At 38.4% G+C, this 21,369-nt stretch overlaps 1 protein-coding gene and 1 pseudogene across 1 annotated transcript; one reads left to right on the top strand and one right to left on the bottom strand.

Moving 5' to 3' along the window:
- The first annotated feature begins 1,191 nt into the window (after positions 1-1,191).
- On the top strand, positions 1,192-8,947 carry LOC104092859 (CBS domain-containing protein CBSCBSPB1-like). The gene is made up of 15 exons (XM_009598542.4): positions 1,192-1,348; positions 1,446-1,600; positions 2,915-3,083; positions 3,245-3,377; positions 3,455-3,625; positions 3,759-3,840; positions 3,941-4,054; positions 4,151-4,217; positions 4,379-4,484; positions 4,571-4,629; positions 6,423-6,529; positions 6,619-6,752; positions 7,266-7,351; positions 7,455-7,544; positions 8,534-8,947. The coding sequence occupies exons 2-15, from the start codon at positions 1,446-1,448 to the stop codon at positions 8,714-8,716; spliced, it is 1,656 nt and encodes a 551-aa protein (XP_009596837.1). The 5' UTR covers positions 1,192-1,348; the 3' UTR covers positions 8,717-8,947.
- A 5,133-nt stretch (positions 8,948-14,080) lies between these two features.
- LOC117275930 (putative disease resistance protein At3g14460) lies at positions 14,081-15,066 on the bottom strand (annotated as a pseudogene).
- Between the last annotated feature and the right edge of the window lie 6,303 nt (positions 15,067-21,369).

Here is a 21,369-nt window from a genome sequence, read left to right as displayed (position 1 = left end):
ACCGGAGCTTTTATAGGAGGGAGGTAATTAATGAGTGACGTTTTGCATTCGAGGATGGTCAACCGGCGGCTAACACATGTCCGAAGTCAGAATGACGCAACTGATGGGACATTTCACTGACTCGTCGACCCGATTGTAACATACGGAGGAAGGAAACGAGGTCGATTAATCACTTCTCGTCGTTTCGATAAATTTGCTCTTCGAAAAGTGAGGGGACTATATGTGTATGGGTAAAATTGAGGATAAAGTTACCCCCGATTTTTCCGGTAAAGAAACGAGAGGGAAGCACGATCTGGCATGACCTCGAGTAAAGCCGATGGGTTCCACGTCTCAGAGCCCGGGGAGGATGAATGGTGCAGCAGGGACTGGAAATGGATGAGCATCGGATCCGAGCAGAGTGAAGGTCCGAGACTAAGGGAAAAAACGGTTAGGCATGATAAGTGGAGAGCCGTAATATCCGCCCTCAACCGGATGTTATGGCGCGAACCCCGACGGATATCAACTACAGATCAACATTTACTGGATGAAGAATATTTTTTTTTTACCTTTTTTAGACTTGTATTGGGATTGAAACTCTCCTACTACATAAAAAGGAGAACCTTTTCATTTGAAAACCACTGTTGGCACGCATATCAAAGCAATAAAAGTTTATTTTTGTTCTCTAGCCACTGTTCATAGTGTTCTTTAGGTGCTTATTTATTTAGTTGCAACTGAGCCCGTCTCGAGAGCTCGACCGAGGTCAATTTTCAGTATTCATCCAAAAGCGAGGCTTAATTGTCCATCACGTTTGGTGTGACCGTTTCATTTCTCTTTACTTTAATTATTTTCTGTTCATAGATCATCCGTGTTAAATTAAATTACGTATCCTTTAAATCGCGTACAAATTTAATTGTTACTTATTTTAAGGTAAACAATGCGAAAAGCCTTAAGATGGAGAGCAAAGCATCTTTCATTCGTTGATGCTCTTTCGCATGTTTGTTATAAATTAAAGAACTGAATACAACGGAACAAGATAACTCATTTCAAAAGGAACACAAAATGCAGCTAAGACATGGGGTATCATAAGCATACAAAATATAAGTAATATAAACGTGTCACTGCCTCCAGTGAAATTGGAAATTACATTCCCGAGGCTGATGTGGAATAACCTCATCGGCCAAAACCTCTAAGAACACGGCATCCGCCAAACACACATTCCATTCAATTTTAATCTCAAAACACATATCCATCATTCTCTCTACCTCTTAATTTTCTCTTTCCCGGGAAATTCACCTGAAGAATTTTCCTGGAAATCTTCCCTTCCACGTCCACTCGTCATTTTCCATTAATCGTTATCAACTCTATTATTGTAAAAATTTAATGATTTTTGGTTCTCATTATTTTGCATGTTGAATTTCGAAATTCGTAGTATTAATTTGATGATTTTTGTATGATGAATACATCAGATGGCAACGAGTGTAGGAGGAGGAACGCCGTCGAGGAGAAGCTTGTCAATGACAAGCTTATCCTCCCATTCGAAGAAGAAAACAGGCGGCGTCGATACTGCAGGAGGACTCCCTGTTTCTCCTCATCGCAAATCTCTACCTTCTTCTCGTTCCATGTCCGTTTTTCTTTCCCTGCTTATTCATTTTTTAATTTTTTATTCCCTAACATTTTTATGCGCTTTAAATTGAATATATCACGAGGCTTTTGTTTCGTAAAACTTACATGCAAAGATGTTTATGTGAGTCGAGGATATCTTTCTTTCTTTCTTTCTTTCTCTTTTTGTCGAATCGATTTATTTTGTTATCGAACATTGAGGTGCATTACCCTGAAGGTCATAGAAATTTAGGTACATTTCTCCTTTAGGTTGTGGAGATAATCAGGGGCCTCTGTAGTATTGGAGTATCTGTCCTCTGCTTGAACCATATATAGTTGAACAGAATGCATGTATTTATCTGTGTGTATGTAAGTCTATTAAGTTGGCGCCAATTGCCAAAGAGCATAGACTCATAGTGAGACAATATGACCATGTGCAAGTGAATTTGGGAGCTGATGGTTATTGCTTAGTGTCCGCATATTAGTGATATTGATAATGTTGGAGAAGTTTTTCCTGCCACTACGGCGAAATGATTAAAGTGTGAACTAGAATATTGGTTAAAATTCTAATGTGCCCCGAAAGGTGTACTTCTCTTGATGATCATTTTTTCACCAACTTGAACATTGAAGTCAGAAATGAGCTTGTGGTGCAATTCGAACTGGATGAAGGGAAAGAAGAGCTTATTAGGAATTAAGGACAATGAAAAACTAAACAATGATCCGGTTGAATCAAGTATATTTGGAATTGCATATAGTTGATATTGCAGCTGGTAAACGCCAGTTTGGAGGTCTATACCCGGAATTCATTTGCCTTGATAAACACCTCTGATGGTGGTATGGTACTTCCATTAAGAGTTTCCAAAATACATGGAAAAGCTGCTTCAAATTGAATGTAACCTTGTAAGCTACAGCCAATCTGTAAAACTCAAAACCGAGTACATGTAATGTAGGTGTTTGCTTCTGTTGTTTCATGTAGCCGTTCTTTAGAACTACATGTGTGCAAGTTGTCAGAGGATTTTGCTTATTGTGTAAGTTTATCAGGGGTTCTTTTTTGGGTGGTCGAATTTATTCGTTTCTATGCAGCTTTATTCACTTTTAGGGTTCTTTTGTCATTTAATTATCTTCTCTTCTTTTAACTTGAAATCTTAATCCATATAGTGGAAAATTTTCAAATGCAAAGCCATAGAGATTATTTTGTTAGTGAAGATAGTCATGCTACCTTAAAATTATACAGTCAGGTTCAGTGTTGGATTATTAACAATCAACCTGAGCGGGAACAGTCACTTGTATATTTCCTTTTAGTTAAAATGATTAGTTTCTCCCTAACATTTAACAGGGGTCTGACTGGAGAGCGGACAGTGAAGAGACTTAGGTTGTCTAAAGCTTTGACAGTACCTGAGACTACAAGTATTTATGAAGCATGCCGCAGGATGGCTGCTCGCAGAGTTGATGCTCTATTGCTGACCGATTCAAATGCATTACTATGTGGTATCTTGACGGATAAGGTTTGACCTGAATCTTGTGTAATCCTGTTTTAAACCTCATTAGACTCAAGATATGTAGATCTGCTTCTTCGCTAATATTTTTCCATTTTCACCGTGAACATGATATCATTGACTAACTTTCCCTTTGTCATTTTGTTTTTCTATCTTCGGGAAAATTGAAGGATATTGCAACAAGAGTTATTGCGGGCGAAGTCAATATTCAGGAAACATCTGTTTCAAAGGTTATGACGAAACATCCTGTTTTTGTGCTTTCTGACACACTTGCTGTAGAAGCATTGCAGAAAATGGTGCTAGGTTGGTGTATCTGAAATAATAGAATGTTTTACTTCTTGCAACCTTATCCAACATCTCACCTTTGTTACTCACTTCAGGAAAATTTAGACATTTGCCAGTTGTTGAAAATGGAGAGGTCATTGCTTTGCTTGACATAGCAAAATGTCTTTATGATGCTATTGCTCGCCTTGAAAGGGCAGCAGAGAAAGGAAAGGCTATAGTAGCTGCTGTTGAGGGAGTTGAAAAAAACTGGGGAGCGTCTATTTCTGGTTGGTCGAACATTTTCTGCTGTTACTATTTATGTGCTGACTTTACCCAGTTCATGTGACTGAGTGACAGTATCTGATTGGACTTAGCTAGTGAAATGTGTTAACTTTTTTCATATTTTCTTGTTTGTATCAGGTGGCTCTGATTCATTTATTGAAACACTTCGGGAGCGAATGTTCCGGCCTTCACTCTCTACCATCATTTCTGAGAATCCAAAGTAGGTAATATCTTCACTTTTAACCTCCTAACGAATACGTCTTTCACCTATAACAGAAGATAGATGTTTTGCAAGTCACCATTTGGTGTGTTGTTTCCAGGACTGTTACAGTTGAACCAAGTGATACTGTTCTAGACGCAGCTAAAAAGATGCTTGAAACTCAAACAAGCTCCGCAATCGTGGCTGTTGACAAGAAACCACGAGGAATTTTAACGTGAGTATTTTCCCCTTGTGTTAGTCTGTTAATAATTCCGAACTGTACATAATGGCATGCTAATCACCGCATAGATTTGCCTCGTGATCTGTGCAGTTCAAAGGACATATTGATGCGAGTCATAGCACAAGATCTTTCGCCCGAGTCCATTCTTGTTGAGAGGGTAATCTCTTTCGCTTTAGTATATCAATATGTTTATTATAATTAAAATAAAAAACATTGAGAATCAGTATTGCTTCTTATTTAGTTTTGCTTCCTTTGTTTAGGTTAGAGAAAAAACTTGATCTTTGACAACTTTTGTCTTATTTTATGACTAATGTCCAGGTAATGACTGCCAATCCTGAATGTGCTACGACGGATACACCTATTGTTGATGCTTTACATACAATGCACGATGGGAAATTTTTACACCTTCCTGTAGTTGATAGAGGTAGCATTGACCTTTTAGAGTACAGTTTGGAAGCGGTTATCTTCTTTTCCCTGATCTGATTACATTTGTGTATCAATTTGCTGCAGATGGAATTGTAGTTGCTGTGGTTGATGTGCTTCATATCACTCATGCAGCTGTAGCCACGGTAAGGCAGCATATACAGATATGTTACTTTTATGGTGACAGATGAACTTCTCAAATCCAAGTAGTTACCATGCATCTATAGCTTCTTTCAAGAAGTTTACAAGCTTCTGAAAGTATTGACCACTTTGTCATGTCTGTATATATCAGCGGAAAATGGAAAGGAAGAACATAAGAAGCCCTGTGGTCCATAGATTATTGACTAGCCAGTTATTTTAGCAGTTCATCTATGTGTGCTTTGTCATGCTTCCATGTGCTGCGTGGAATGCCTATCAGTAAGTTTCTAAAGATCACGGCACTGCATTAAAGCCATGATATTAGGAGAATGCATTCACAATTGATTGTGAATGGGAAAACGTTAACTATTATATAATTGGAAGAAATGGCGGAGCTAGAGCATCCGCTACAAGTTCAGACGAACCCAATAACTTTTGCTTAGACCCTGTATAAATATTTAACTAGGAATCCAGTAACAAAACGAGCTATAGGTTCAGTGGCTAGTTCAGAACCATAAACTTCAAATCCTAGCTCCGCCTCTGATTGGAAGTTGCAAATCTTAATGTCAAGTTGCTAAACAGGTCATCATGTTACAATCTGATTGAAGAGTGAAAATTACAAAATATGTGACTACGGCTAGTTCAATCTGAAAGTTCTAGGCATTGGACCTAAACAACATACAAATCACAATTTTTCTATAAGAAGTTCCTTGGGGGACATCTATAAGAAGTCCCTTGGGGGACATCCCATAAAATTGGAACAGTATTTGAAAAAGAAGCATATAATTTGAAAATAGGAAGAAAAATTATGTTTTAGATAACCCAACTAGGAACAACAACAATCAACATTTGGCCTCAGAGGCATCTGAGAAAATTGTTTGTGGTTTTCTTATTGCGTCTTTTGTGAAGCTCAACATAACCAACTGATGTTTCTGGCTAACATTCTGTTGGTCGATCTCTTCTGACCGTCTTGCATATATCTGCCTGTTTGAATTCTGCTAGTTCTATTTACTTCTTCCCCTCCCCAGAAAAGACAAAACCGAAGAAAGTAAACCTTACAAGGATTTAACTACTTTGATGAGCATGCCACGTAACCATGTAGATCCCAAAAACATATATTGGACTCCATGAGATGGGTTTATCAAGACTGGTTTCTTAAGGCAAGTCTGATGTTCTGTTAGTTTTGTTCCTATTTGCGGATATAAATAAATGGAGTTCATTTAATTATGTTGAAATATAGAACTAAGCTTGGTCCTGATTCACCAATTCTATCTGCTTGAGGATATTACCAATATTCTTGCAAGTGATTACAGCCTTTCTGGATATGGTGCTACTATATTCAACTTTCTTTGATTTCAGATGGTGAATATGTCAAGCCCATCCTTTCTCCAGCACTCCTCCAATCTTTGCTCTCTGCAGAATGTGTTCGGTTGAAAATGTTTTTGGGTTCTGAGTCCACTTTTATTTTCATCGTACAAATATTAATTGGTGGACTTACTTTATTGGTTTAAGGAAGAAGGAAGTACATCTAAAATTTACTAGAGATGTGATCTTTTATCTGTCTTGTTTCCTTAACCGACTAAACCATAATTAGAATGTTACTTTCTTGTGATACAGTTTGCAAATATAAATATCATTTGAGCATCAAAGTTTCTTATAAAATCTCATTATTGTTAAAATTGGATCATAATCTTGCTGTACTTTTAATATTTAAGGGATAATAACATTATGCCTACGCGTAGCATTGCAAGTCTTCTTGCTCCCCTAGCTTGTATAGAATTAACTACTCCTTGCTAACTAGGTGGGAAATACTGCTGGGGTGAATAGCGAAGTTGCAAACACTAGGATGCAAAAGTTTTGGGATTCAGCTATGGAATTGTCCCCAGATGAGGAGGAAGAGACACGGAGGTTATAATCTTACTTTCCCTATTACCTCTGTTAAATCATATTTTATTGCTTTATTATTAATTCTAACATCCATTTATATGACATCTCAGCATTGGTTCCTTGAAATTGGCTTCTGAAGGGGCAGAATTGAGGAGATCTATTTCCTATCCTTCATCGAGCCTTCCAAATACTTTTGCATTCAAGATTCAAGACAGAACAGGGAGGATGCACAGATTCAACTGCGGTATGTTCGTTGCGAGCAGTTTGTAACTTAATAAAAACAATAAGTACTTGTCATGTGAGGCTTCATGTATCTTGCAATTAACATTGCTTCCATGATAAGAACACTTGCCATATAGGCCTTAAGTATATTGCTTCCATATTCACAAGAAATGGGAGTTCTTTAACGTTTCATGCATCTTGAGACTTGTCTTCTGAACTATTATGCTTCTGACTCCTTTCAATTTTATGGGAGTTCCAGGTGTGCTATTATCTTTTGCATATCAACTCCTTTTCTTCTTTGCTCCGACTTGAGTTGGTACTGTTGAAATTTCCATCAATCATTGTATATTTAGCAGTATTCTTGTTTATTCATGTTTCTGTTGTTAAAGAGAGTCATTGGAAGTGTGCATATTGCCACCTAAAACATAATAATAAGGAAATTGATATGATGTGAGTATTCTGTTTATTCTCCATCATAATCAGCAGTTAATCATGTTTCCACTCCCATGGTGGCCTTACTGTTTCCCTGATTCAGATATTCGGAGCATGACAGATCTTCTAACTGCAATTATTCAGAGAGTGGGGGATGACATCGACCGAAAGAACCTTCCTCAAATTCTGGTAGGAATCAATTTGGTTCTACATGGACATGTTTATCCTTACTTTATTCCCTTGTACGAACAAGATGACTGCTATAATATTCATTGGCGATGCTCTCTTGCAGTATGAAGATGAAGACCATGACAAGGTTGTATTAGCAACAGAGAGCGATCTCACAGCTGCCGTCGACCATGCAAGATCTGCAGGTTGGAAGGTATGATCGACTGGTTCTTGGTTCTATAACATGATTTAATTTGTCCAAATTAAGAGTAACTATCTAGAAGATACGGTTAGATCTTCGATTAAGAACTTTTTGTTTTGGATCCAATTTAATACTAAACAAGTCCGAACTAATAATTGAATACTTGTGCTGGAAATTTCCCAAGTCGTTTTCACTTCTTTGGTAGCTCAACAGATGTACTCCTTTACACCGCTTATGCGTTCAAAAATCAAAGCATAATACTTCACAATTCAAGATACAGTCAGTGGCGTAAGCAGGATCCCTGGCAAGCAATGTCAGAAACAAATAAAAAATCATTATAACAACATCATATTAAGAAAACACATTCAAATCATATCAATGAAATATAATTTAAGTACATTAATACGGCCTTTTTGACAAGTTTTTCTTTTTTAAGGTGAATTCATAATAGCTATATTAACTAGTACGTAATATTTTAACACTTCTTCCATGTACTGGCAGCTCTAGTCCACTGATTTTTCTGTCCTTGGCCTCCTTAGGTGGTCACAGGTTCATCTCTACTAGACGCTGCCATTCTAACAAATGAAAACACTATCATTTAGACAAATGAAATAAATGAAAGCACAAAAAGGAAAAAAGTGTGTTTTGACAGACTTGATCCCCCAACTTTCATTTGATAAAATAACCCGCTGAACCAGTTGGACTATGAACACTGACAGTCAAGTGGTGTAATTTTTTATATGAAATTAGTTATATTTCCAACAACACTTTCCAGCGAAGCAGTCACGTGACATTGCTTGGCCTGAGGTGCCTCCGCCCCTATATATATCCACCACCAATACATCGGGGGATTCATCATAAGCGGAGCTTGATCTCTTCTAGTGGTATTTCCTTAGATTAGTATTGCTTATAAGTAACTTGATATAATCAGATATTGTTATATTCCTCCTCCTTTCTGGTATATAAAATACGGATTGATGAGAGAAAATCAACTTCTACAGGGACTAAGATTGCACTTAGACTATTCAGGAAAGCGTGGCCGTAGGAAGGGTTCAAGCTCCAACAATTTGGATTATGCTCATACAGAATCTGCATGGGCTTCAGCTTACAGCGCTGTAGCAGCTGGTGCGGCATTAGTTGCAGGTTTAGGCGTAATAGCATTCTTAAGGAGATCTAGTAACTGATCATATGAAAATGAAATTTTCCATTTAATGTACAGTGCAGCGGGAATAGCACATTAATTCAAGTTGATTTGAGTGGATGTTGGCTCTGGTATAGGTTTTGGATTTTTAGCTCTATAGTGCAGTCCAATTGGTTTTTTCTTGGTCTATAATGATGTAAATTATTTCCCTTTGTAACTCACTGATCTTGAAGTTATCTTCAATAATAAACTGGAGAGAGTATGCTTAGTGCCAGGATTTTTGTAGCGAAAAGGAGAAGAGACATAATTAGTAGTAGTAATTATTTCTTTGTGTTTACTATCTGCTTTTATGTTTTTAATTTTTTGTTTCCTTCTCCCCCTTTATTCTCATAGAAAGATGGACAACTTTATTTAGTAATCATTAGTGTACTTAGAGGAATATTGTTTTGCAATAACTAAATTAAGACAGACATATTGGATTTGTATTTTTGGTCAGACGATTCCTTTTTACTCGTCCTAGTAATAATGATTGAAAGCTGTGGATTTCGCGAATAAATAAAATCAACAGATACGACTACCTAACTGCCTCTTAAGTCAAAATTGATAAGTTGGATTTGTTCGGAGTTCTTCTTTTCCTGAAACATGAAGAGAAATTTTATTTTGTATCTCACGTGTCAAGCGATACTTAATGAGGCGTTTCTTTACTTGACAAGTGGCAGGTGTCCTTCACATTCTCTCCAACATGAATGAGAGAAAAAACTCAACCAGTGAACACCGCCCGGAACTAAATTAACACAAATTGTAACTCGAACGATCGAAAAAGAAGTACAAAGTACCTATAGTGCATGATAGGCATGTGCTATTGCCAAATGTTTTAGGCTAATGGATGTTTGGGCAACTTTGACCGAGTATAGGGCATGCCTACCATGAGCCATACTTCTTCACCCATATAACACCTGAGGCAGTGAGTCCGTTGACCTATCTTCTTCAATTTCTCTCTCATTTTCTCTCTTCTTTAACTTCATCTTAGATTAGTTATGTCTAATGCTTCACAAAGTTTAATGTATTTCATAGAACGCCATATTTGCCGTTTTTGAGATTACTGTAAGTTGAGGCTTCAACGACTGAAAAAACCCCAGCCGAAGATTTGGGGTTGCAAAGAGTAATTTGTATCGATTAATATTTACATATGATATGTGATGACCCGACAGGTCATCTAGAGCTTTAACCCTTAATTATGTGTCTCGAAACCTCAAATAGCTCCTTTTAGCTTTCCTCAATTTGCGTGCGGAGTCTGTGACTTTTTTCGAAAGGCTTTTATGTGAAAAAATGATTAAAATGTGAATTCGTGCCTTAAAAATTTATTTGAGTTGACTTCGATCAACGTTTTGAGCAAACAGACCCGGACCCGTATTTTGACGATTCCGGTAGGTCCGTATCATGATTTGAGACTTGGGCGTATGCCCGGAATTGAATTCGGAGGTCCATAGCTCGAGTTATCGAAATTTATTGAAAATTTAAAGTTTAAAGGTTTAAAGAATTTATAAATTTGATCGAAGTTTAACTTTATTGCTATCGGGTCCGGATTTTAGTTCCAGAGCTTGGTATAGGTTCATTATTGTATTTATGACTTGTTTGCAAAATTTGGCTCAAAACAAAGTTGATTTGACGTGATTCAGAAGTCCGGTTGTAAAATAGTTCTTAAGTTTCATTAAAAAATTTATTTGTTTTGGTGTCAAATTCGTAGTTCTAGGTGTTATTTTGGTATTTTGATCGCGCGAGCGAGTTCATATGATATTTTTGGACTTTTGTGCATGTTTGGTTTGGAGCCTCGAGGGCTCGGGTGAGTTTCGGATAGGCTTCGGAGTGGTTTGGACTTAAGAAAATAGCTGGTGAGAATCTGGTTCTAGTGCAGCCTCTGATCTCGCATTTGCGAGGTCAATGTTCGCATTTGCGAATTGTCAAAATTCCTGTCACGTTCGCATTTGCGAACCACTTCCTCGTATTTGCGATTGATAGGTCACATATGTGAAGGGGCACAATTCGCATTTGCGAACAAATCATCGCAAATGCGATGATAGCAGAGGTAGAGCTTTTTCGTAATTTTGAAATATGTCTCGCATTTGCGACATCTACGCCTGGTCAAAAGCCGAGTTAGACGAGATTTTGGTTCATTCTTTCAAATTTTCAACCCTAAAAACCTTAGAGGCGATTTTTCCAAGAGCTCTTCTTCCTAATTGCTTTGGTAAGTGACCTTAATCTACTTTCTTTCAATTTCTCACTACATTTCATAAGATTTCAACCTTAAATCTAGGATTTTCATGGTAGAAATTGGGGATTTGGGTAGAATTAGGGATTTTTATAGAATTGGAATTTAGACCTCGAATTGAGGTCAGATTTCGAAACAAGTCGCATATCCGGGCTCGGGGGTGAATGGGTAATCGAGGTTTGGTCCGAATTTCGGGTTTTGACCAAGCGGGCCCGGGAGTTGACTTTTTCAATAATAACCTAAATTGAATCCCTTTTATTCATGAGTAGTTTCTAAAGCTTATTTTAAATCGTTTGGTCAATAATTTGTGATATTTGGTTGGTTTGGAGGCTTGTTCGAAAGGAAAGGCCGTAGTTGAACTTTGAATTGATTGCGGAGTGAGGTAAGTGTCGGGTTTAACCTTGATTTGAGGAAATTATGAACCTTTGACCTATGTGTTATGTGAAATTCATGTGGACATCCGCCCAAGTCTTCGCTTGGAACTTAAGCAAGCTTTTCTTCAATTTTCGGGAAGCGTTAGAGCTTCTCGAATTCAAACCCTTGGTGAATTCTTCAGCCGCCCATTCATCCGGAACAGCCAGGAGCACCATCCTTTCTTTTTGGAACTGGGTGACGAATTCGTGCAGCAACTCGGACTCTCCTTGTGCAATTCTGAATATGTCGACTTTCTTGCCTGCACCTTTCTGGCCCTGGTATGGGACTTAATAAAAGAATTCACGAGCATCTCAAAGGAATCTATGGAATGCTCGGGTAAAAGCGAATACTATGTCAAGGCTCCTTCGTGCAAGTCTCTCTGAATTTTTTCAGCAAAACAGATACAATCTCTTGGGGAGCTAAATCGTTCCCCTTCATCGCCATTGTATAGTATGTCCTGAGGGTCTGAAGTTCCATCATACTTCGGCACGTCGGGCATTTGAAATATTTTCGGGATTAATTCTGGTGCCGATCTTGGTTTGTACGGCAACTGAGTATACTTTTTTGAGTCCGGCCCTTTCAGCACCGGTGGTGCACCCGGAATTTTATCCGTGTGGGCGTTCACTTCCCTCATAAACCGTAAGAGTTTGCTCTTGAAGGGATCGTTCTTGTTGTTGGGTCCGGATCTGCTCCCCCTAGCCCCATCAGAGCCAACCTCGCCCATCGGTGTGTTTATTTAGTGTGTGGCAGAGAGTTTTAGAATACTCTCGGTTTTTAAGGTCACTGCTTAACAAAGCGATCTTGATAGCCGCTGACGTACTAAGGAGTTATGTATTGGAGCTTACCGGTTTGATCTTATCTTGTTTTCCTTATCTCATGCAATTAAAGGTAACGAGACTAAAAAGCCCAAACTGAGCCCGGCGAGGGAATACTTACCGATACCGAAGTCGTTTCGCTCGTCCCTCTTTCCTTTTGAGGAGGGCCTTCACTTCACTCTCCTTGAAGATTTGTTGTCGACCCTCTGCATTGTTTGATTTGCGGGAGCACTGGGAGGAACTGGACCTCGTCCATTCGCGTTATTGGAAGCCCCCGATAACGCCTGTATCAACTCCGTCATAAGCTTATCCTACCATGTGAGATGGCCTAGAATGACCGTTTGTTTCTCTTGCAGGACCCTCACCGCTTCAACAACATGATCCTCTTCAGCATCATGGGGAGTTGCCTCCCAAATATGTCGCGGGTACCGCCTGTTGTGGACCGGCGTAGCATCGTTTCCCTCAATGCAGGTGTTATTTACTGAATCCTGGTGATGAGGCTGGTCTCCTTAGGCCTCAAGATTATGTGTGTTGTTAACACCATTATCTGCCATTTTAAAAAAAAAATTGCTAAGATAAATAATCAAAATATGTTAGTAAAATAGGCAAGGATAAACTTAATTACACGGCTGTCTAGGTCCCACGATGGGCGCCAAACTGTTTACTCGTAAAACGGTATAGTTGAATTTATACATAAATTCTAGGCAAGTGAATTAATTCGATTCTAAAATAATAAAATAATTGAAGAAATACGCAATACTTAGCCTTGAAATGAAGACAAAATAGCAGACACAGTAATTCCGGGAGAAGGGCTTCAGGTCACAACAATAATGAAATAGAGGAATAAGAAGATAAAATTGTATAAAGCTTTGAATTGATTATAGCGTGAGCTTGCCAGAAAATCCGTGTGTCTTACAATGATAATAGAGCTCATTATTTATAGTTGCGCCTAGAGAACAAGGTTCTAGGATCATGCCCTTCTTTAATGTTAATTATGAGGGCCATTGAAGAATGTGTAACGGTGAGCATAAATGACAAATTCTTTGTAACGGGCAGTGTACTAAATGTTGTAGAATATTCTTCATTAAATACTACCAGGTGGCAGGAATTTATTACATCTTTATGAGTGTTATTCTTTTCGGTGATAAATGGAATAGTTGTCTTCGATTTTAACTATCCTCTACCTTCGGCTCCACGTGTCACTCTCTTATGCAGCCACTTAGCATAGCATATTTTACCTTATATAATACGTTGGAACGTAAATCTGGAAGTGGTGCAATCAAGTGAAAATCTTTAAGCAAAAGAGTTTGTTAGAACAAATAAATGTTGGCTAATCCACAGTAGAGAAAGAATTACTCGTAGCAAATCAAGTTTTATAAAATGTATAATATGTATAGCTTAGTTCCAATCTGAGCTATAACAAAATAATGACCTAGTCTAAGTTTGACAACACGTCAGTTTTGATAGAGCAAAGCGATTGGTCATACTGACACTTTGTGCTGCTTAGCAATATTAACAAAGAAAAAGAATTTACAAACAAGCAAAGAGAAGTAATGAAATATAAAGCTACTTAAATAGAGAATTACTTACATATGCCTGAGCGCTTTGTTTTATTTTCTTTCCCCATCATAAGTTATGGTGGAAATATGAGCAATTTTTTGTCAGTATTTTCCTTTCTCAAATTCTAGACATGGTTTGAGCGATGGGCAGTCTACTGGAAGAGACTATAGATTAGGAAAATTTAAACCTCAAGATGATTCCTCGGCATCATATGGACAAAAGTTTCACTGCACAAAAGGATTTAACAAAGGAAAGGAATTACTTAACAACTAAGCAAAGAGAAGTAAACACAAATAAAAAGGTACTGAAAAAAATAAAGAATAATTTACATCTATTACAGCACCTTCATTTTAATCATCACAGGTATTCGTAATCGATCTCTATGGTGGGAATATGATCAATATTTGGCCAGTATTCCCCCTTCTCAAATTCTAGGAGTGGTTTGAGCAATAGGCAGCTAGAAATATATAGTTCAGAGATGGAAGAGGGCATCCTTTTAGCGGGAAGGGACTGGAGATTAAGACAATTCTAGATATTCAGCTTAGAGAGGGAGGAGGGCAGCTATGATTCTGGAAAATATTGGAGTTGATCGCATGCAAATATCCCTAGAAATTGAAGTGAAGTGAGGCGCCGAAGACCTTCAGTCGGTAGTGAATGGAGTTGATCATTGGAACATAATGTTAGTAAAGAAAGGGACGAGGGAAGCCCTTCTTCCAGTAGTGATTGAATTTGATGTGAGATACAAATAGATAGATATTGGAGAGAGGTGAGGCTTTTCAGAACTTGGCTGCTTATTGTTTTCAAATTTTCTGTGCTAAGACGTCGAATAGAGCAAGGCAACTTCCAATTTTCACCAGCAGGAATTTCTTCATCAGTACCATCATGGAAGATTCTTAAATCTCTGAGACAGGGAAGTCTCAGTAAACCCCACTCCTTTCGGCCATTCACCAATTTCTTGCAATGCTAGATCTCAAGGACTTCTAAATTAAAGGGCAATCGTCCTTCAGGAAAGGACTCCGATTCTGGATAATTTTCTTGTACCAGTTTCTTAAGAGATGGAAGGAGTTCCTACATTCCTTCTGGTAGCGACTTCAGCTTCTGGAATTTGCTAATATGCAAATTATGCAACCACGTGGTCTGAGTCCCACATGCCATTGAAAGTATTTCGAGATTCTCATATTTTTCAATTATGAGATCTTCAGTCCCATTGAGAATCAAAAGCCTATTAAGGTTGTGATAACTATGTACACTCAAATTGTGTGCACTTGGGACCAACTCAGATGATATATCTTCTATAGAGTCACATCCTTTTAATCTCAAATTCTCAAGAAACATGATACACTCGCTTGAAATCATCGATTTTCCGCAATACTTTATCTTTATTTCCTTCAAGGTATTAACATTCTACACCCTGAGAGTATGCCTGAATACGAGAAATATCCATGCCTCGCTAAAGTGAGACCGGCATACAATCATTAAGCAGGTGCGGCTCCAACCCCATCACGAACCGGTAAACTCGATCCTCCATCTTAGCTACAATAGTGGGAGCATACCTAGCCAAATAATCAAACTGAAGGTTGTACTCCCGAACACTCATATTTCCCTTCCGAAGGGTCAAGAAATTATCAACTCTGGCCCGTCTAAGCTCTGGTGGCAGATAACGACAAAGAAAAGCCTAATGAACTCATGCCATACCGCTAGAGAGGCATCCTCACCTCTGGACAACTGCCAAGACTCGTACCAATTAAATGCAACATCCTAGAGTCTATAGGAAGCTAGCTTAACTGACTCAGTCGTTGTGGCCTTCATTACCCTCAAAGTCCTCTGCATCCTATCGATAAATACCTGAGGGTCCTCGTTTGGATCTGCTCCAGTGAATACCGGAGGGCCCAAATTAATGAAATCACGAACCCTTGCACTGATAGCCCTATCTGCATGACCAATACCTACTTCTTGATGCCGAGATTGTGCGGCTACTAATCGAGTCAATAGCTGAATAGCATCTCTCATCTCCTGACCGGGTGCATCTGGCTGAGGAGATGGTTGTACAACGGCAGGCGTTGGAGCTTATAGTGCCCCTCAGAGCTCCTCTGGAGAGGGCGAGGTATGTGAAGTCTGAGATGGAATCTCACTATGAGACTCTCCCCGAGCCGTGGTAACTCGTGGCGCTCAACTAGTAGTCTCATCAGCCACGGACTTGCCCTTCTGGGCGACAGTAGCCTTCTTAGGCATCGCTAAAAACATAACATATCGTTAGGGAAATGAATCCTTATATCACACGATCTAAGATAAGAAAGAAGGATAACATCCTATATGTCCTGTAGCCTCCTGTTTATAAATGTGGTGCACAACACACTCATACACAAGGCTCTACTAGACTCGGTCCGTAGACAACCCTAGGACAGAACTGCTCTGATGGGCCATGATGAGTGCCCAAGTCCTACCTGTCGAACACCCCTAAGCATGTGTCTAAGATATAAACATGAATTAAGGGTAGGTCATGAACAACATCTGTCAATAAACTGCTAAATCACGTGAATAACATTGTCACGCCCCAAACTCGGGGAGCGCGACCGGCGCTCAACCGAGAGAACCCGGCCGAGCAAACCTGTTAGATTTCCTTCTACCCAAACTCATCCATGAATAAAGAGGAGATATACTCCATTAATCAAACACTGAAAAGATTGTATTAACAACTTCCTTTTTATTCCCATTAGCAGTTTCATTCATAATTTTAAAAATATTACTAGTTTATAGAATTAATGAAAAATATGATTTCCAAATACCAACATTTCTAGTTCAATTCCCCAACATCAAACACAATCTGTCTACGGAGCCTCTAAGTACAATAGAAGAGTAATATGGAAATGCCGGCAACAAGGCCCCGGCTATACCTCAAAATACAGTACATGAGAAACAAAAGATACATGACCCCGAAATGAAGTGGGGCTCACCAAATCAGCTGAAAAGAGTGTACTTCTATCACTGATCAATGTTGCCTACTGTAGAACCACCTGTATCCATTAAAGATACAGCGCCCCCGGCAAAAGGGACGTTAGTACTGTCGAATAGCACTAGTATGTATAGCTAAAAATCCTCTTTCAAAATAGAATGCCCATATAAGTAAAGGCAACATATAGAAATAGTAAGTCACAATCAAAAATATCCAAATGTCCAGTTAAAACATAATAATTTTCAAAATACGAACTTCATATATAATTTTTGGTTGGGAGATCATTAGCACCGATATACCACCGTCTTTCTTAGCACAGAGTCCGATCACGCCCGATCGGCTAGGCCATCTCTCCACGGATAATGTGATTTGACAGGTGATGCGAAAGAAAGTTGTTACCAAGAGTAGTACCACCATGTGCGCAACATGGCATCTAATCTCTACCCGATCAGCTAGGCCGCCTTCCCACATATGCCATGTGGGTTGACTTTTTCAATCCACAAAGGTTCGAATTTCATCCCAATTAAGAGGAATAATATCACAATTTCCCAAAGGTTTCAATTTCATCCCAAATAAGGGGAATAATCACAATTCACCCCTACACCGGCACGTGTAGTTTCAGGTGTGGGCCTTATGACCCACCCTTCCTCGATTTTGCTAATGATGCTTCCAAAATCATTTTTGATTTTATTTGCAAATAGAAATATCATAAATACAATTGTACTCACCTCAACATCTTTCACATTGTATAAATTCTCATTAGTATTTTCAGTCATTCACAACGACAATATTTCCTTGGCTCATTAGGCCATTCACAAGATTCTTTATTCCTGGCACGATGGCCGTATTTCATATTCCACACTTTCACCTCTTTCAATTTCAAAGATCATCATCAAATATCAACATATAGAAAATTTCAGAAATCATATACTTCCAATCCATTTGAAATGGGAACTTCAAACACAAATGGTTTTTTCCCAAAGAATGAGGCATACCAACCAACAATAGAAACACACATGAAAAATCATAAACTGTCAATACACCATTTACTCTTGCAACACTCTTCCCTAGAATTGACAATGTACAATTTCAATACATGAGTATATAGAACTCGAATCACACTAGATATATTTATAAAGCAAAGCATTAGTTAAAGCAACTACTAATGGGCATGAATTGAGTACAAAAGCTTTTAGGCAATTCTATCTTCGAAGTCATTTGTTTAAACAATTGAGTCGAGGCTCATGTCATATTCTTTATCGCATCTTCTCAAATCATTTGCACTACTAGCCACAATCATAACTTAACTTCTTGGCACGTTGGCCACACTATATATCCCCAATTAACTTATTTCACTTCCAACCATCTTTATAGATTATCAACAATAAGACATTTCCAAATCAAGACTTTAGGTACACATATGAGCAATTAAGAGTCTTAAGAATATTGAGATTTTCTCACACAATTGGTATACTAGTTCTCATTTAAAACACGACTCAAAGCCACAATATTTTAATACGCAAACCATACTTTGAACATCTATCTTTCGACATAAGGCTCATTAAGAATAAACAAGTTTATAGGGAATAACCCGGAATATAGAAGTTAGGAATCTTGAGCCAATCATACTTGATCTTACGGAAACATTATGGATATCTATTCTAAGAGAGAAAGTTTAGCCAACATACCTCGCTTTGAGCTTTCGTTAAATTACTGCAATGTTCCAAAAATTCTAGCAATCCCAATCTATTTTGAGACATAACAAAATTGAACCATAATTAGGAAGATATTCATGGTCTCAGCTCATTTGAGCATTTTATCAAACACTAGGTATGCAAATTTAACTACAAGGTTCTTCTACAAGATTTCCTTCACTCCACAACCCAATATTTACTTATTTGAGCTCAAGAAACTTTCCACAAACCTTTTTAGTACAAGCATGTACAAATAATACTCTTATACCCAAGAATCATACTCCAATTCAACCTTCTTTTACCCAAATTCGAAATTGAAAACTAGGGTATGGAACCTTACCTCTTAGATGAAGATCTTGTGGGTTTTCCTTGTTAATCTTCCAAGATCTGAGCAAGACTTGATGAATAATTAGCCTAGGATTTCCTCTCTCTCTAAAACACTCTCCCTTCTCTCTAAAACATCCGATTTTTGCTCAAAAAATGTCCCAAAGTGTGTATTTAATGAAGTAGGGTCGGGTTTTAAAAACCCAAAAATGGAGCTCCAGAACAGGTTCTGCGGTCACATATGCGACCGCATATCGGTCGCATAATTGGTGTCCAAAATGATCAAAAATATCTGTCTGAGTCTGCGATCACTATGCGGTCGCATAGTCGACTACATAATTGCTCCCAGATTAACCCTCTCCTGCCTCACTTTTGCGGCCATTATGCGGCCCGCAGAGTGATTATACGGTCGCATAATGGACCGTATAAACACGCTTTTCTGCCATAACATTTTCTTTACTTTCTTATGCATTGTTCAACCCAAAAAGTCTGAGCCGCGGCTTAAACACATATACCTACTCCGGCACCACGAAACCTTGAATTCATTTGCGAAATGTTACGTGGCTACACACTTAAATAATTCAAAATTTTTCGGGGTGTTACATTCTCCCCTGCTTAGGATCATTCGTCCTCGAATGAGGGGAAACATCCGTCATTAGCATCAAATGTGGCCCAACTCACTAGTAGTTTCAAAATTTGGCTAACTCCCTAAATTTCCAAAATGTTTGCCAGAGTCTCCCCTATAACTGGGCCTATCCACCTGTCAGAGTAACACCAAAACAACTCCTAATAACACATCCACAACTCATCAAAGTATCTCTATGTATATCAACATCACTAATCTTAACATTACATGCATTACACTATCTCAAGCAGCATCTGGACAAGAATCGCACATATATAAAGCATAACATAAATAGAGTGCCTTTCGATCCACAATCATTTAACTATACACTCAAGTGAGAACATTTTATTTCCTTAACACCTTTGGCCCTCAATGTGGCCTCCTCGACTTACAGGCTTCGCCATAACACATTAACGGAGACAATCTAAACTCCCAGACGTTTCTAATAAGGATAGCAAATAGTTGCCCTTCACAATCCCATTATCCATTAACTTCACCTTATTAGACGTGGACACATGAAACTCCGGGTACACGGAGAAAAGTAATAGGGAAATATCATACTCATAGTTTGGCCTATTTCCTTCAAGATTTCATAGGGCCTAATGTGACCACATCTACTTTACCATTATTAACAATTCACATAGCATCCTCATGGAGAAAATATATTGAGAATAACCCATTCATTTTCTTCAACTCTAAATATCCAGGTCGAACACCCAAACTAAACCTTTGGCAACCTCCAATAATTCCTCTAAGATGTGCTAGCATGAATATGACCATAAAATTTTCTATCCAATATATTTGATCATGGAATGATGCTTTTTCTTTGACATGTTTGAACCTTTAACTCCCATAGGTTTACTAAAAATAGGAACAACGAGGTTCGAGATTGGGCTGGAATTATTCAAGAATCCATTAATGTGCTGAGCACGGCATTTTTGGAGGTTATATCCTAAGAGACATGAAGGTCACTACCAATAGCGCTGACATGGTGATTTGTTGTGGTAAAATCATTGGTTCAACAAACGAGTCATAGAGTTGCCTAGTAGGCATTGATAATATGGGAACCATGTACATGATTTTGAGATTTAAAAGAATGAGTCATAAAAAAAAGGACAACAACAATTATTTCATTCCATATGTGCCTTGTTTGGCAATAGTAAGCAACAACAACAATCCAGTATAATCCCACTAGTGGGGTCTGGGGAAGGTAGTGTGTATGCAGACCTTACCCCTACCCTAGGGTAGAAAGGTTGTTTCCTATAGACCCTCGGCTCCCTCCCTCCAAGAGAACTCCTCACCTTTCTCTTGGGGTGACTCGAACTCACAACCTCTTGGTTGGAAGTGGAGGGTGCTTACTTCTAGAGCAACCTACTCTTGTCTTCGGCAATAGTAAGTCTCAAAGAGAAATGGCCAAGTACATGACACCAGTCGTCTCCTGGATTGTAGGAAAAATCAGTTTAACTTGAAATAAGAATATTTTAACACTCTGAATGTGATATGGGTTTCAAGATAAATGAAGTTGCATTACGCTCTTAATAGTATTTGACACAAGAAATCTATGCCACAAACCCATGAGGTTGAAAAAGAAGTTGAACACTTGTGAGGTTATTATCATTCTCACATCTTAACCTTTCCTGATAGTTGATCTTATATTAGAGGACTAAAGGTACGAAAAATTTGTCTTTCAAATAAATATGCTCATCATAAGTTGTTTAACTTTCAACCACACACAAGTGAAATCATGTAGCTAGGACATCTTAATGTTTGGATGAAATCATGTATTGGTTTGAGAGAATGTACACTTTGTTGTGAGCTAGACATATTTTTGCCATAACAACCCTCAAGCTGCAATACTAGGCCACTTCATGTACAACTACAATGCTAGGTACAAAGTGAGTTACTTACGGACGCATGATCTAGGTGGACAACAAGATCTCCCTGTGACGAATTTGTGATAAATCTCAAATTGCTCAGAAACTTTATGCGGATTAGTGTCCCCTTTCAATTGACATGTACGCACATGATAGGTGCTAAGATAT

This window comes from Nicotiana tomentosiformis, chromosome 10 (genome assembly GCF_000390325.3).
Source record: "Nicotiana tomentosiformis chromosome 10, ASM39032v3, whole genome shotgun sequence".
NCBI lineage: Eukaryota > Viridiplantae > Streptophyta > Magnoliopsida > Solanales > Solanaceae > Nicotiana > Nicotiana tomentosiformis.
The sequence above is the reverse complement of the archived record's forward strand: the minus strand, read 5'-3'. Positions and strand labels throughout refer to the sequence as shown.

What these genes read in the sequence shown, in the direction of transcription:
- LOC104092859 (XM_009598542.4), top strand. Translation starts at nt 1,446, where the DNA reads ATGGCAACGAGTGTAGGAGGAGGAACGCCGTCGAGGAGAAGCTTGTCA. An exon ending in ATCATTTCTGAGAATCCAAA is followed by an intron (nt 3,841 to 3,940) that starts GTAGGTAATATC and finishes TGTTGTTTCCAG; the next exon opens with GACTGTTACAGTTGAACCAA. An exon ending in AGAACCTTCCTCAAATTCTG is followed by an intron (nt 7,352 to 7,454) that starts GTAGGAATCAAT and finishes GCTCTCTTGCAG; the next exon opens with TATGAAGATGAAGACCATGA.